Raw genomic sequence first — 16,507 nt, forward strand, 5'->3', positions numbered from 1 at the left:
TTAATAAGACCTTGAAGGGGATGCTTAAGAGGGTGGTCAGCAAAGATGGAAAGGACTGGGATTGTTTGTTGCCCTATTTGATGTTTGCCATACGTGAAGTTCCCCAGTCCTCCACGGGTTTCTCACCCTTTGAACTGTTATATGGCCGTTCCCCACGTGGGCTTTTGGATGTAGCCAAGGAGACCTGGGAGCAGGAGAGGACCCCCCACCGTAGTGTGATAGAACACGTCTCCCTTATGCAGGACCGCATAGCGGCGGTAATGCCCCTTGTAAAGGAGCACATGACAAGGGCACAAGAGGCCCAGTCTAGGGTCTACAATAGGTCAGCCAGACTCAGGACCTTTAACCCAGGCGACAGAGTGCTAGTTCTGGTGCCCACCGTGGAGAGCAAGTTCTTGGCCAAATGGCAAGGGCCATATGAGGTCATGGAGAGAGTGGGGAAGGTAACCTACAGGGTATCTCAGCCGGGGAGGAGGAAACCCGAACAGATATACCACGTGAACCTCCTAAAGCCATGGAGGGAAAGAGAGTCCCTGATGGCCATGGGAGTAGAGAAGGCGTCTGTCTCCAAGAAGGGGACACCGGAGGTAGGTGTACCAGATGCCAAGGTGCCTGAAGTACGGATCTCGGAGTCCCTCTCCAGGGCCCAGATTCAGGAAGCAAGGGAGTTTGTGCTCCGAAATATGGAGGTGTTCTCTAAGTTACCGGGACGTACTTCAGTCATCAAGCATGACATCATAACCGAACCCCACATCCGGGTACACCAAAAGCCATATCCGAAGAAGTCAGGCAGATGTTAGACCTGGGGGTTATCGAGGAGTCTAAAAGTGACTGGTCGAGTCCTATTGTGTTGATTCCCAAGCCTGATGGTTCCCTACGGTTCTGCAATGATTTTAGGAAGTTGAACGAGGTGTCCAAATTTGATTCCTATCCCATGCCCAGGGTTGACGAGTTGATAGAACGACTTGGACAGGCTAGGTTCTTCTCCACCCTTGACCTGACGAAAGGGTATTGGCAGGTACCCCTGACTGACAGGGCTAAAGAGAAGACCGCTTTTGTTACCCCTGATGGGCTTTTTCAGTACGTGGTACTCCCCTTTGGGCTACATGGGGCTCCCGCCACGTTCCAGAGGTTAATGGATCTCGTGCTAAAACCTCACCGGAGTTATGCCTCGGCCTACTTAGATGACATCATAGTCTATAGTAGCGACTGGGAGAGTCATCTAGCCAAAGTACAAGCAGTGGTAGACTCCCTGAGGGCAGCAGGGCTGACAGCGAACCCCCAAAAGTGTGCACTGGGTCTGGAAGAGGCCCGTTACCTGGGGTACCGTATTGGGCGAGGGGTCATCAAACCCCAAGTAAATAAAGTAGAGGCGATCCAGCAGTGGCCACGACCTTTGAGCAAGAAGCAAGTGAGGGCTTTTCTGGGCATAGTGGGCTATTATCGCCGATTTATCCCCGATTTTGCGACAATAGCGGCACCCCTGACTGACCTGACTAAGGGTAGCAGGGCGGTGATGGTAAAGTGGAGTGAAGAGGCTGAGGGGGCGTTTCAGCGACTTAAGACGGTTTTGTGTGAGGGACCGATACTGATCACCCCTAACTTCACCAAGACCTTTATTGTGCAGACTGACGCTTCTGACGTGGGCTTGGGGGCTGTCCTGTCCCAAGTAGTGGAGGGTGAGGAACATCCCGTGACATTCCTGAGCCGCAAGCTCACACCTCCTGAAAAGAACTATAGTATAGTTGAGAGGGAGTGCTTAGCGATCAAATGGGCTCTGGAATCCCTGAGGTATTATCTGGTAGGGCGGCAGTTTACACTGGTGACCGATCACTCTCCCCTAACCTGGATGAGTCAGGCCAAAGAGAGGAACGCCAGGGTCACAAGGTGGTTCCTAATGCTCCAGAATTTTAAATTCACGGTGGAACATCGAGCAGGAAAGCTGCATGGGAATGCCGATGCCCTATCCCGTACCCACTGTCTGATGGCCAAAAATGTTCGTCCCCACAGGGTCAAACAGAGGGGGAGGGTATGTGAGACACTGAAGGGGTTAACTGTGGATGGGCGGTATGTTTCCCCTAGGTTTTGCTTCTATGCAAGGCCTTAGTGCTGAGGTGGGTTTGTCCAGCACCTTGGACACAGGTGATGGGAACAGCCTAATTAGCCTGGATAAAATGACTCAGCAGAGTTGAGTGGGTTGTCTCTCTGTGGAAGGAGGCTGAGAGGACACAGCTCTGACCTGTGTGTCTGGAGCAGCCACGTGATCTTTGTTTAGTGTGAGCTAGTGGACTATTTGTATAGTTAGCACCCTGACGGGTAGGTTTTCTTTTGTTTATTCAAATACCTGAATGTAAAGGCTGGTTTTATTTTGCTGCAATAAACGCAGGCGAGACCTGTTTGGACTGTACCCTGGTGTCCCTGTCTTGAACTGCATCCCAGCACCCCGCTACCACGGTCTCTACTGGGCCAAATCCCCACAATATATATATATATGTATATACCAACAAAATAACTATAATACAATAGCTCAAATTATGGAAAAGAAAAAATGTGCAAGTAAATAATGAAATCTTTTTCTCATTTAAGATTTAACACATAAGAAAAATATCAATGCTATTATTTTATCATATAATGACTTACATTGTTTGGGTCATTCAGTGATTCCCCCTCAGATGAGGCTTCTTGACATAAATCAGTTAATTGAGGATAATGTAAAGGCTGCACAATACTGAAATCCTGTAGATCTGGAGCTGGAGGTAAATTAGTTTGGTAACTCTGCCCCTGGGATCCTGGAGGGACCATCCTGACCTCCATGTATTTTAAGGTCCCGTCTGTGTTCAGGTACAGAGTCGGCTGATACTGATCTGTGTACGGTTTGGATTGGGATCCACCAAGAAAACAGCAACTACTGCTGTAATCATAAGTGTCCTTCCTCAGACATCTCACCAATAATATCATGAAGGTGACAAGTGACACCAAGCTGATGGCCACCAGAGAGATGATTAAATACAGAGTCATATCTGATGGGGGCTTGGAATTTGTCAGGAGGTCACCAGATTTTGGTCTTTCCACTATCACCTCATCTGCTATACTGACAAGTACAGTCACTGTGGTGGATAATGGAGGATTCCCCTGATCACTGATAGAAATGACAAGTTGTTGCTCCATGTTCTCCATCTCCTGTAATCCTCGTACAGTTCTCACCTCTCCTGTGTGTTTAGACACTTGGAAGGATGAATAATTGATGGGGTCAATGAGAGTGAACACCAACCAGGCATTGTGACCAGAGTCCAGATCCACTGCTGACAGTTTGGTGACCAGATATCCAGCACTTGTAGACTTTGGGATCCTCTCTTGGACAATGAGGTCCTCAGAGTGTTCTGGATACAGCAGAGTGGGGGGATTGTCATTTGTATCCAGAATGAAGATAAAGACGGGAACAGTGGAAGATAACTGTGGAGATCCTGAGTCTTCTACCTTTATGGTGATTTGTAAAACCTGGATCTGCTCATAGTCAAAGGATCGCTGAGCGTATATATTCCCATCATTAGAATGAATGTAAACATAGGAGGACACAGAGGAGCCGTCAATCTGACTCTCAACTATGGAGTAAACCAGATCAGAATTCACCCCCTCATCTAGGTCAGTAGCAGATACTGTACATAGAAGAGTCCCGGGGTCACTGTTCTCCTTAATAAAAGCATTATAAGTAGACTGTGTGAAGAGCGGAGCATTATCATTAATATCTGACACACTGAGGGTGACGCTTGTCTTACTGTATAGAGGAGGAGACCCTAAATCAGAGGCTGTCAGCTCTATAGTGTATTGTGGGGTCTCCTCTCTATCCAGATTCCCATCGGTCACCAATGCATAGCGGTTTTTCATCTGTTGTATTCTAAAAGGCACATTTGGTGATAGATCCAGCATTATATCTCCATTCTTTCCAGAGTCCTTGTCCTTTACATGAATGAATCCAACAATTTCCCCTGTAGGTGCATTTTCTGGGATATTATTAGTCACTAAGGAAAATGTAATTTCTGGGGGATTATCATTGACATCTTCTACTTCCACATGGACTATGCAGCTTCCCTCTAATTGAGGAAATCCTTTGTCTTCTGATTTAATGGATAATTCATAAAAATTTGAATCTTCAAAATCTACCAGTCCATTGATATAAATCTCCCCATTTTGCTCATTTAAAGAAAATATTTTTTTTGCAGACTTGAATGTGTGATCATCAAATGAGAACTGTATCTCTCCATTTGCTCCGTCATCCTGATCTGTGGCGTTCAGTGTTAATATGACGGTTTTCAATGGGAGATTCTCCCTAATACTGATCTTATAGACCGACTGATTAAAGACTGGAGGATTATCATTAATATCTAATACAACTATTCTTATCCTGCAGCTCCCTGATCGGGCTGGTTCTCCTCCATCTATAGCTGTGAGGATCAGGTTATGCTCCTGTTTTTCTTCTCTATCTAAAACCTTTTCTAGTATCAGTTGAGGGATGAGTGTTCCGTCTTTGTGGGTTTTCACAGACAAAGAGAAATAAGGATTTGTATTCAGTGTATACTGACTGACTCCATTCACACCAACATCTGAATCCTCTGCAATCTCTAAGGCAAATCGAGCTCCAGGACTAGTAAACACCTCTGTGATTTTAATAATTCGCTCATCAGATGAGAATGTGGGAGAATTATCATTAATATCCAGAATCTCTATTTCTAGACTATAAAGCTGCACAGGATTCTCAGCCACAACCTCTAACTGCAGTAAACAGCGGGGACTAGATCCACACAGACGCTCCCTATCAATCCTCTCCTTCACAGACAACCCTCCATTTGCCTGATTTACAGTGAAATATTTTTGGTATTTGTCAGATCTCAGATGTATCCTGCGCTGAGAGAGATCTGCACGTTTTATCCCCAGATCCTGAGCTACATTTCCTACCAATGTCCCTGGATCAGACTCCTCAACAATAGAATAACGAAGCTGCCCAGAGACCCAGCCCCAGCTACAAAGGAGAAAGGAGCAGACTACTTGCCATTTCCAGCTCTGACAAAAGCCTCTGATGTCCATATCTTAAATGATTGTCTTGATATCTGATGTCATGTAGATCCTGTGTAATCCAAGCTACAAGGGGGTTATATTATCTGTCCATATTCCCAAAAAGATAATCCATATAAAGGAAACATCCAGAGCGATCTCATCTGCACGGCAGCTCTTCTTTGTGTGAGAGAAACGATGGGAGGGTGAATCACTGAGCCAGGGGGAGGAGAGCGCAGAGCCGATAGGTGCAGATTTACTTGCATTAATGTAGTTTTAGACTAGAGTACAAGACTGCCCTCTGCTGGATGTTAGTGAGAACTGCAAATGCTTGTCTGCTTAGATTCTATCTTTACTTTATATTACAAATACAATAACATCACAAAATATTTGGCAAAAATCCTCTATATAATGTGCTCAATATGTTCTGTTGGGTATGATTTTTAATTAAAATAATACAATAAATGATAAAATATTATTGGCAATCACATATTTTAATTATTTTGTTTTAATTACTTTTATACACTTTTGCTTTTGAGAAATTATATGGACTCAGTTGGTTAAATAAGAAGAAATTATTCTACTGCAACATGGAATTAAGTCACAATAGTAATATTATTGAATATTATATACAATTTAGATTTTACAGTGGGATCCATGAAGACGAGAAAATTTTAATCTTAATAAAATTGCTTAAAAACGGATGGATTTTGACTGTGCCTAGGTAGCATTTGGTTAGATGGATACTTTCAATAAAGGTAGTTTGTGTAATTTGTATTAAGAGTTATTTAAGGATAAAGTTATATTAGTATATGTGCACCTGTGCAAAGGGGGTAAAAAAACACATTGGAATATGTAAATTAAAAACACTGGAATGTTGCATCTATGGAAAATCTGTAATTTGTATCAAAATGTCAACCAAAAAAAAAAATGAAGTATCTACTTCTAATTCAGAACGCTTTAAGCGTTGCAAGAATTAAAAGCATAAAATCTTCAAGGTTTTAGAATGGGCACTGGGAACAGTAGTAACAAAATGGAATTATGCACGCATACCAGTAGTATTTAACCCTTTAAGGACCAGGTCTTTTTGCGTTTCCATTTTTTTACTGCCCACATTCCAAAAACCCAAAGTGTTTATTATTTTATTTTTCCATTTACATAAACATCCTGTAGAAGGACTCCTAACCAGCGGGACACATTGGTCCAGATATATCAAAAGTGGTGCAAAATGCCCTAGTGCAGTTTACCTCACTAATGTGCAGGTTGCAATAGATAATCCAATAGTGGCGCACAGTGTTCAATTATCTGGCACATTTAGCGCTGCTACAGAAAGTTGCACACAAATGCATCTTTTTCTTTTTGGTGCAGTTTCATTATACGTCGGCGGACTTCAGCACAGCAGCGACACCTGGTGGACGTCGGAGGAACTGGCTTAGTGAATCGCCGGAAGACCCGAATCCAACGCGCCGCGGGATCACGAATGGACCGGGTAAGTAAATCTGCCCCATTGTGCACAATTGTGTCGAGTCGCAGTAATAAATGTGTTACAAACTCTAAGAACTACCATGCCCCTTTAGGTGCAGAGGTTTTTACACTGGCGCAAACACTTCATAAATGCAATGAACAAGCTCTAAAGACGTTCTTTTATTTGCAAAAATAGACAAAAAATGGACGCAGGCACAATGATATATATGCCCCATTATGCTTCCTTGTGCCACCATTAAACATTCTGTGAAATGTTCCGGGAAAAACCGAGGAAAAAAATTGGTGAAACTGACAAAAAAAGCTTAAGTTCTGCCATTTTCTTATGGGATTTGTTTTTACTGCTCACTGCTTGGTCTTAATATCAAATCCCTTCTAATCTTTTGGTCAGTAGAGTTACAGAGTCAACACATTTATATTGATTTCCTATGTCATAATGCAAACATAATACATAATAATTTTATCAGATCCAATGAATTACATTTTTGAAATTATTATTTATTAGCTGACCTGCCAAGCTAACAAGATGTAAAAGAAAGTAATATGCAATAACAAGTTGGTGACAATCAGCGGGATGTCACATATCAGAGATAAATGACAATAAGGTTGTAGAAAGATTTCAGAGTTGTCACTTTGAGCATGTGACATGGATAATAGAAAGCTTTTTTACTTTATTTGAAAGTTTTATTAAATATCACTCATGATAATTTTGCTATTCTACTCAATATGCTCTATTTACAGCATACCGGATGTATATTTCCATGATGTAATCTTTAAGCAAACTAAATTGAATTTCAGTGACTAGACCTGGCAAACAAAACAAATTATTACACAATAAAAATTCTCAGGACTTGCTATAGAACAAATACTTTGATATATAAAAAGAATATTACAGAAACATAATGGCAACCTTTATCTCAAAACCCCCAAAATTGCTACATTTACATTACTTTCAAGCTGCATTTTAAAATGGACACCACAAAACTGTCAAGAGTAGACAAGAGGATAATAAATAATAAACCCTACACACTGCACATAACACAGATGGAGAAGAATAATGATTACATTAAAAAAATAGTTAACTAGGTATAACTTTCATGTACAATTGCTAGAAAAGTCTGATCAACTACCATACCCTTGGCAATATTCTTTAGTTTGAGAAAATCCATATGCTTCATAACATTTAAATCATGTTGTTCTGGGCTGGAGTTAAACTTATTTAGTAACTCTGCCACTGGAATTCTGGAGGAACCATCCAGCCCTCTGTGTATTCTAAGTATTCGTCATATTCAGATACATAGCCAGCTAATTCAAATCAATGTACAGTTTGGCCCCACAAAAATGCCCCCATAAGAATTACTGTTCAGACTGGCTACAATTTGTGTGTCAGCAAATCAACTACTATAATCAAAAACAGTAAGCCACAGTAGAAAATCATCTATGTTATTATATTTTAATATGATGACTTACATTGTTTGGGTCATTCAGTGATTCCCCCTCAGATGAGGCTTCTTGACATAAATCCTTTAGTTGAGGATAATGTAAAGGCTGCACAATACTGAAATCCTGTTGCTCTGGGTCTGGAGGTAAATTAGTTTGGTAACTCTGCCCCTGGGATCCTGGAGGGACCATCCTGACCTCCATGTATTTTAAGGTCCCGTCTGTGTTCAGGTACAGAGCCGGCTGATACTGATCCGTGTACGGTTTGGATTGGGATCCACCAAGAAAACAGCAACTACTGCTGTAATCATAAGTGTCCTTCCTCAGACATCTCACCAATAATATCATGAAGGTGACAAGTGACACCAAGCTGATGGCCACCAGGGAGATGATTAAATACAGAGTCATATCTGATGGGGGTTTGGAATTTGTCAGGAAGTCACCAGATTTTGGTCTTTCCACTATCACCTCATCTGCTATACTGACAAGTACAGTCACTGTGGTGGATAATGGAGGATTCCCCTGATCACTGATAGAAATGACAAGTTGTTGCTCCATGTTCTCCATCTCCTGTAATCCTCGTACAGTTCTCACCTCTCCTGTGTGTTTAGACACTTGGAAGGATGAATAATTGATGGGGTCAATGAGAGTAAACACCAACCAGGCATTGTGACCAGAGTCCAGATCCACTGCTGACAGTTTGGTGACCAGATATCCAGCACTTGTAGACTTTGGGATCCTCTCTTGGACAATGAGGTCCTCAGAGTGTTCTGGATACAGCAGAGTGGGGGGATTGTCATTTGTATCCAGAATGAAGATAAAGACGGGAACAGTGGAAGATAACTGTGGAGATCCGGAGTCTTCTACCTTTATGGTGATTTGTAAAACCTGGATCTGCTCATAGTCAAAGGATCGCTGAGCGTATATATTCCCATCATTAGAATGAATGTAAACATAGGAGGACACAGAGGAGCCGTCAATCTGACTCTCAACTATGGAGTAAACCAGATCAGAATTCACCCCCTCATCTAGGTCAGTAGCAGATACTGTACATAGAAGAGTCCCGGGGTCACTGTTCTCCTTAATAAAAGCATTATAAGTAGACTGTGTGAAGAGCGGAGCATTATCATTAATATCTGACACACTGAGGGTGACGCTTGTCTTACTGTATAGAGGAGGAGACCCTAAATCAGAGGCTGTCAGCTCTATAGTGTATTGTGGGGTCTCCTCTCTATCCAGATTCCCATCTGTCACCAATGCATAGCGGCTTTTCATCTGTTGTATTCTAAAAGGCACATTTGGTGATAAAACCAGCTTTATCTCTGCATTCTTTCCAGAGTCCTTGTCTTTTACATTCATAAATCCAACAATTTCTCCTACCGCTGCATTTTCTGGGATATAATTAATTACTGGGGAGAATGTAATTTCTGGGACATTATCATTGACATCTTCTACTTCCACCTGGACTATGCAGTTTCCTTCTAATTGAGGAAATCCTTTGTCTTCTGCTTTAATGGATAATTCATAAAAAGTAGAATCTTCAAAATCCACCAACCCATTAATATAAATCTCACCATTTTGCTCATTTAGAGAAAATATTTCTCTAGCAGATTCAGATGTGTGGCCATCAAAGGAAAACTGAATTTCACCATTTGCTCCGTCATCCTGATCTGTGGCGTTCAGTGTTAATATGACAGTTTTCAATGGGAGATTCTCCCTAATACTGATCTTATAGACCGACTGATTAAAGACTGGAGGATTATCATTAATATCTAATACAACTATTCTTATCCTGCAGCTCCCTGATCTGGCTGGTTCTCCTCCATCTATAGCTGTGAGGATCAGGTTATGCTCCTGTTTTTCTTCTCTATCTAAAACCTTTTCTAGTATCAGCTGAGGGATGAGTGTTCCATCCTTGCGACTCTTCACAGACAATGAGAAATAAGGATTTGTATTCAGTGTATACTGACTGACTCCGTTCACACCAACATCTAAATCTTTTGCAATTTCTAAGGCAAAACGGGCTCCAGGACTTGCAAATATTTCTGTAATCTGAATAATATGAGCATCAGATGAGAATGTGGGAGAATTATCATTAATATCCAGAATCTCTATTTCTAGACTATAAAGCTGCACAGGATTCTCAGCCACAACCTCTAACTGCAGTAAACAGCGGGGACTAAATCCACACAGACGCTCCCTATCAATCCTCTCCTTCACAGACAACCCTCCATTTGCCTGATTTACAGTGAAATATTTTTGGTATTTGTCAGATCTCAGATGTATCCTGCGCTGAGAGAGATCTGCACGTTTTATCCCCAGATCCTGAGCTACATTTCCTACCAATGTCCCTGGATCAGACTCCTCAACAATAGAATAACGAAGCTGCCCAGAGACCCAGCCCCAGCTACAAAGGAGAAAGGAGCAGACTACTTGCCATTTCCAGCTCTGACAAAAGCCTCTGATGTCCATATCTTAAATGATTGTCTTGATATCTGATGTCATGTAGATCCTGTGTAATCCAAGCTACATGAGGGTAATATCATCCCTCCATATTCCCAAAAAGATAATCCATATAAAGGAAACATCCAGAGCGATCTCATCCGCACGGCAGCTCTTCTTTGTGTGAGAGAAACGATGGGAGGGTGAATCACTGAGCCAGGGGGAGGAGAGCGCAGAGCTGAGACAAGCAGCTTCTCTAGTATTACTGCAATATGTGACTGGAGGACAAGACTGCCCTCTGCTGGATGCTAGTGAAAACTGCAATTTTTTTTTACTTAGGTTTCATTTGTACTTCATAGCATAAATGATATTTAGCAAAAATGTATACATTCAAATGTAACATTTTTAATAACTTAAGTAGTTTATTAACTAAACATTTATTATTATTTGTAATGTGAGACTACAGGCGGTCCCCTACTTAAGAACACTCGACTTATATACAACCCCCTAGTTGACCACTGGATATTGGTAATTTACTGTACTTTAGTCCTAGGCTACAGTAAACAGCTGTAACAGTTATCACAGGTGTCTACAATGAAGCTTTAGTGTTAATCCTGGTTCTTATGACAACCCAACATTTTTAAAATCCAATTGTCACAGATACCAAAAAAGTTCTGGCTGGGATTACAATGATAAAATATACAGTTCCGACTTACATCCAAATTCAACTTAAGAACAAACCTACAGACCCTAACTTGTATGTAACCCGGGGACTGCCTGTAATTAAAACAAATATTGTTGGCAATACCATATTTTATTGATTAAGTTATAATTACATTTTATACACTTTCTTTTGAGAAATGATATGAATAAGAAGAGATCATTCTGCTGCAGCATCTATTTAGTGACAATAGCAAAATCCAAAAGTATTGTATAAAATTTCGAATTACAGGGAGAACATTTTTAAATAAAATGCCTCACAAACTGATATATTAGCAAATTTAAATGGACTAGATTTTATATGGACCCAAGTAAATTCATGATATGGAAACTTTGTTTCTTAAGGAAAATATGTGATTGTTTTAAGACATGTCAACCACATTTCAAGTGCTTTAAGCTTTGCAGAAATACAAGGGATAAAATCTCCTAGATTCCAGAGCAGACACTGGGAACAGTAGTAGTAAAATGGGGTAACACTAACATGCCTGTAGTATGCAGGTAGTATTTAACCTCACAAAGATGAAGCCATTCTTCCTTTTTTCATTTCCAATTTTTTTGTACACATTCCAAAAGCACAAACTGTCTAGTATTTTATTTTTTCAGTTTGCATAAACAATCTGCTTGAGACCTTGGCGCTTTCTGGTGACACCATTTCATATTCTATGCAATGCTATGGGAAAAACATGGAGAAAAAGGTGAAACCACCAAAAAATCCCTTCCCTCTGCCTTTCTCCTTAGCTGCTGGTGTCCTGCTGTAGCTTGTACTGATATATTAACAGTATTCCTGTAACCCACAGGACAAGTACATGCAAAATCACAACATATTAAGAAGTCCACAAGGTTTCGTCCCATTCTGGAAGGCGCTGCCACACTCAAGGATAGAACCGGAATGTGGTATCCATAAAATGATTTTATTACAAAGTAAAACACTACGCGTTTCGGCTCCAGGCTGGAGCCTTCGTCAGGTGTATGTAATTGTCAAGGATAGAAACGGAATGTGGTATCAATAAAATGATTTTATTAAACACTAAAACACTATGCGTTTCGTCTCCAGGCTGGAGCCTCCGTCAGGTGTATGTAATTGTTCACCTGACGAAGGCCCCAGCCTGGAGCCGAAACGCATAGTGTTTTACTGTTTAATAAAATCATTTTATGGATACCACATTCCGTTTCTATCCTTGAGTGTGGCAGCGCTTTTCAGAACAAGACAAAACCTTGTGGATTTCCGATACAACGCCAGGTCCACCACCACTGACTGCACGGACCTTCTTCCACCTATGACATGCTATATTTTTCACTGGAGCAAGTGAGAATAATTTCATCACATATAACCACCTTAAAGACCTGTGGATCTCCACGCCAAAGCACCCAACGCCAGCCCCTTGTTTGTTAACATATTAAGAAGAGCATACTTGTCTATTGCATGCATGCAGAATCAATGTTGCACTGGGTTTCCCTTGAAAGTACGGTAGTAGGGTACAGCAGGTTTATACAGTATCTGTCAAGCGCGTCTAAAACAGAAAGATAGTAGTATATGAGCTTTTCTGTAGTATAGCTACTGAACAGTGCAAAACATAAAATATAGGTAGAGACGACAACAGTACAACAGTCTAACTACATGTAAGTTCAAACATACAAGCTGATTGGAAAAGCCTTTACATTGAAGATGAGAAGTGATGGCAGTATAATCCATCCTGCATCAGATGTTATAGTTTCAATTGTTGGGATTAGCATTGTGTAGCTGACACCCTGGTTAACACTTTGTAAAGGATTATACAATGTAATAAATTGGTGATAATCAGTAGAATATCACACATCACAGATAAGAGACAATAAGGTTGTTCAAAGATGAAAACGATGATGGTGACTATGATGAAAAAAGGCTAAGTTTTTTTATTGGAAAGAATTATTAACTGGCATGACAATTTTGTTATTCTACTGTATATGCTCCATTCATACCCAATGTATATTTCCCTGATTTAATATTCAATTTGATTTAAGTTAAAGATACACTGACATGTGACTGAACCTGGCAAACTATACATATTATAACACCATAAAAATTCGGAAGACCTGATATAGAACAAAGGACTGTGATATATAAAGAGAATAGTACAGAAACATAATAGCAACTTTTATCTCACAACCCCAGAAATTGTTACATTTACAATACTTTGAAACAATAATATAAAAATGAACAAAACAAAACTGTTCAGAAAACACAGAGAAAACATGAGGATAATCAACTACAAAACCTACACCCTGTTCATAATACAGATGAAGATGAATAATGACTATATAAAACAAAGAGATTACAAGGTATAACTTCCATTTACATTGCTAGAATTACTTGAGCTACTGCAGAGATATCCAGGATGACAAACCCAAAAACGTCATAAATTTTACATCATGTTATTCTGGGGCTAGGGGTAAATTAGTTTGGTAAATCTGCTACTGGGATCCCCGAGGAACCATCCTGACCTACATGTATTGTTAAATCTTGTTTGTATTCAGACACAGAACCGACTTGTACTGATCTGTGTTATGTTTGGAATGGGACCCACCAAGATAACATAGGGCAGTAAGACCAAATGACCTAATAAAATGCACTGTTCAGACTGGCTACAATATTTGTGTGCCAGCAAATGAAATACTATTACTAAAACTGTAGGAAAATAAAAAGGCTAAAAAATATCAATTCATTATTGTTTTAGGTTTCCCACAAAAAAAATAAAAATCTATGTTATTATAATATGATAACTTACATTGTTTGGGTCATTCAGTGATTCCCCCTCAGATGAGGCTTCTTGACATAAATCCTTTAGTTGAGGATAATGTAAAGGCTGCACAATACTGAAATCCTGTTGTTCTGGAGCTGGAGGTAAATTAGTTTGGTAACTCTGCCCCTGGGATCCTGGAGGGACCATCCTGACCTCCATGTATTTTAAGGTCCCGTCTGTGTTCAGGTACAGAGCCGGCTGATACTGATCCGTGTACGGTTTGGATTGGGATCCACCAAGAAAACAGCAACTACTGCTGTAATCATAAGTGTCCTTCCTCAGACATCTCACCAATAATATCATGAAGGTGACAAGTGACACCAAGCTGATGGCCACCAGGGAAATGATTAAATACAGAGTCATATCTGATGGGGGTTTGGAATTTGTCAGGAGATCACCAGATTTTGGTCTTTCCACTATCACCTCATCTGCTATACTGACAAGTACAGTCACTGTGGTGGATAATGGAGGATTCCCCTGATCACTGATAGAAATGACAAGTTGTTGCTCCATGTTCTCCATCTCCTGTAATCCCCGTACCGTTCTCACCTCTCCTGTGTGTTTAGACACTAGGAATGATGAATAATTGATGGGGTCAATGAGAGTAAACACCAACCAGGCATTGTGACCAGAGTCCAGATCCACTGCTGACAGTTTGGTGACCAGATATCCAGCACTTGTAGACTTTGGGATCCTCTCTTGGACAATGAGGTCCTCAGAGTGTTCTGGATACAGCAGAGTGGGGGGATTGTCATTTGTATCCAGAATGAAGATAAAGACGGGAACAGTGGAAGATAACTGTGGAGATCCGGAGTCTTCTACCTTTATGGTGATTTGTAAAACCTGGATCTGCTCATAGTCAAAGGATCGCTGAGCGTATATATTCCCATCATTAGAATGAATGTAAACATAGGAGGACACAGAGGAGCCGTCAATCTGACTCTCAACTATGGAGTAAACCAGATCAGAATTCACCCCCTCATCTAGGTCAGTAGCAGATACTGTACATAGAAGAGTCCCGGGGTCACTGTTCTCCTTAATGAAAGCATTATAAGTAGTCTGTGTGAAGAGCGGAGCATTATCATTAATATCTGACACCCTGAGGGTGACGCTTGTCTTACTGTATAGAGGAGGAGACCCTAAATCAGAGGCTGTCAGCTCTATAGTGTATTGTGGGGTCTCCTCTCTATCCAGATTCCCATCTGTCACCAATGCATAGCGGTTTTTCATCTGTTGTATTCTAAAAGGCACATTTGGTGATAGATCCAGCTTTATCTCTCCATTTTTTCCAGAGTCCTTGTCCTTTACATCAATAAATCCTACAACATCTCCCATTGGTGCATTTTCTGGGATATTTTTTGTCACCATTGAAAATTTAATTTCTGGAAGATTATCATTGATATCTTCTACTTCAACATGGACTATGCAGTTTCCCTCTAATTTTGGAAATCCTTTGTCTTCTGCTTTAATAGATAATTCATAAAAATTTAACTCTTCAAAATCCACCAGTCCTTTGACATAAATCTCCCCATTTTTCTCATTTAAAGCAAATAATCTTTTCGCTGAATCAAACGTGTGATCATCAAAAGAGAATTGTATTTCTCCATTTGCTCCGTCATCCTGATCTGTGGCGTTCAGTGTTAATATGACGGTTTTCAATGGGAGATTCTCCCTAATACTGATCTTATAAAGCGACTGATTAAAGACTGGAGGATTATCATTAATATCTAATACAACTATTCTTATCCTGCAGCTCCCTGATCTGGCTGGTTCTCCTCCATCTATAGCTGTGAGGATCAGGTTATGCTCCTGTTTTTCTTCTCTATCTAAAACCTTTTCTAGTATCAGCTGAGGGATGAGTGTTCCGTCTTTGTGGGTTTTCACAGACAATGAGAAATAGGGATTTGTATTCAGTGTATACTGACTGACTCCATTCACACCAACATCTAGATCCTTTGCAATCTCTAAGGCAAAACGAGCTCCAGGACTGGTTACTAATTCTGTAATCTCTATAATCCGTTCTTCAAATGAAAATGTGGGAGAATTATCATTAATATCCAGAATCTCTATTTCTAGACTATAAAGCTGCACAGGATTCTCAGCCACAACCTCTAACTGCAGTAAACAGCGGGGACTAGATCCACACAGACGCTCCCTATCAATCCTCTCCTTCACAGACAACCCTCCATTTGCCTGATTTACAGTGAAATATTTTTGGTATTTGTCAGATCTCAGATGTATCCTGCGCTGAGAGAGATCTACACGTTTTATCCCCAGATCCTGAGCTACATTTCCTACCAATGTCCCTGGATCAGACTCCTCAACAATAGAATAACGGAGCTGCCCAGAGACCCAGCCCCAGCTACAAAGGAGAAAGGAGCAGACTACTTGCCATTTCCAGCTCTGACAAAAGCCTCTGATGTCCATATCTTAAATGATTGTCTTGATATCTGATGTCATGTAGATCCTGTGTAATCCAAGCTACATGAGGGTTATATTATCTGTCCATATTCCCAAAAAGATAATCCATATAAAGGAAACATCCAGAGCGATCTCATCCGCACGGCAGCTCTTCTTTGTGTGAGAGAAACGAT

The 16,507-nt window shown here is 40.8% G+C and overlaps 1 protein-coding gene across 36 annotated transcripts in view; it reads right to left on the reverse strand.

The window, feature by feature from the left end:
• LOC140126346 (protocadherin gamma-C5-like) overlaps window positions 1-16,507 on the reverse strand; it is a 431,655-nt gene that overhangs the window by 127,355 nt on the left and 287,793 nt on the right. For 2 of the 36 annotated variants that reach the window (XM_072145682.1, XM_072145671.1), the window contains exon 1: window positions 8,002-10,563. The exons of 32 other annotated variants lie outside the window; for them this stretch is intronic. In XM_072145682.1, the coding sequence (XP_072001783.1) occupies window positions 8,002-10,443 (2,442 nt within the window). In that variant the 5' untranslated portion in view covers window positions 10,444-10,563. Of the gene's footprint in view, window positions 1-2,640; window positions 5,230-8,001; window positions 10,564-16,507 lie in introns of those variants that run through there. 2 more of the 36 variants (XM_072145677.1, XM_072145667.1) reach the window with 1 other exon arrangement.

Source organism: Engystomops pustulosus, chromosome 4 (assembly GCF_040894005.1).
Source record: "Engystomops pustulosus chromosome 4, aEngPut4.maternal, whole genome shotgun sequence".
Classification (NCBI taxonomy): Eukaryota; Metazoa; Chordata; class Amphibia; order Anura; family Leptodactylidae; genus Engystomops; species Engystomops pustulosus.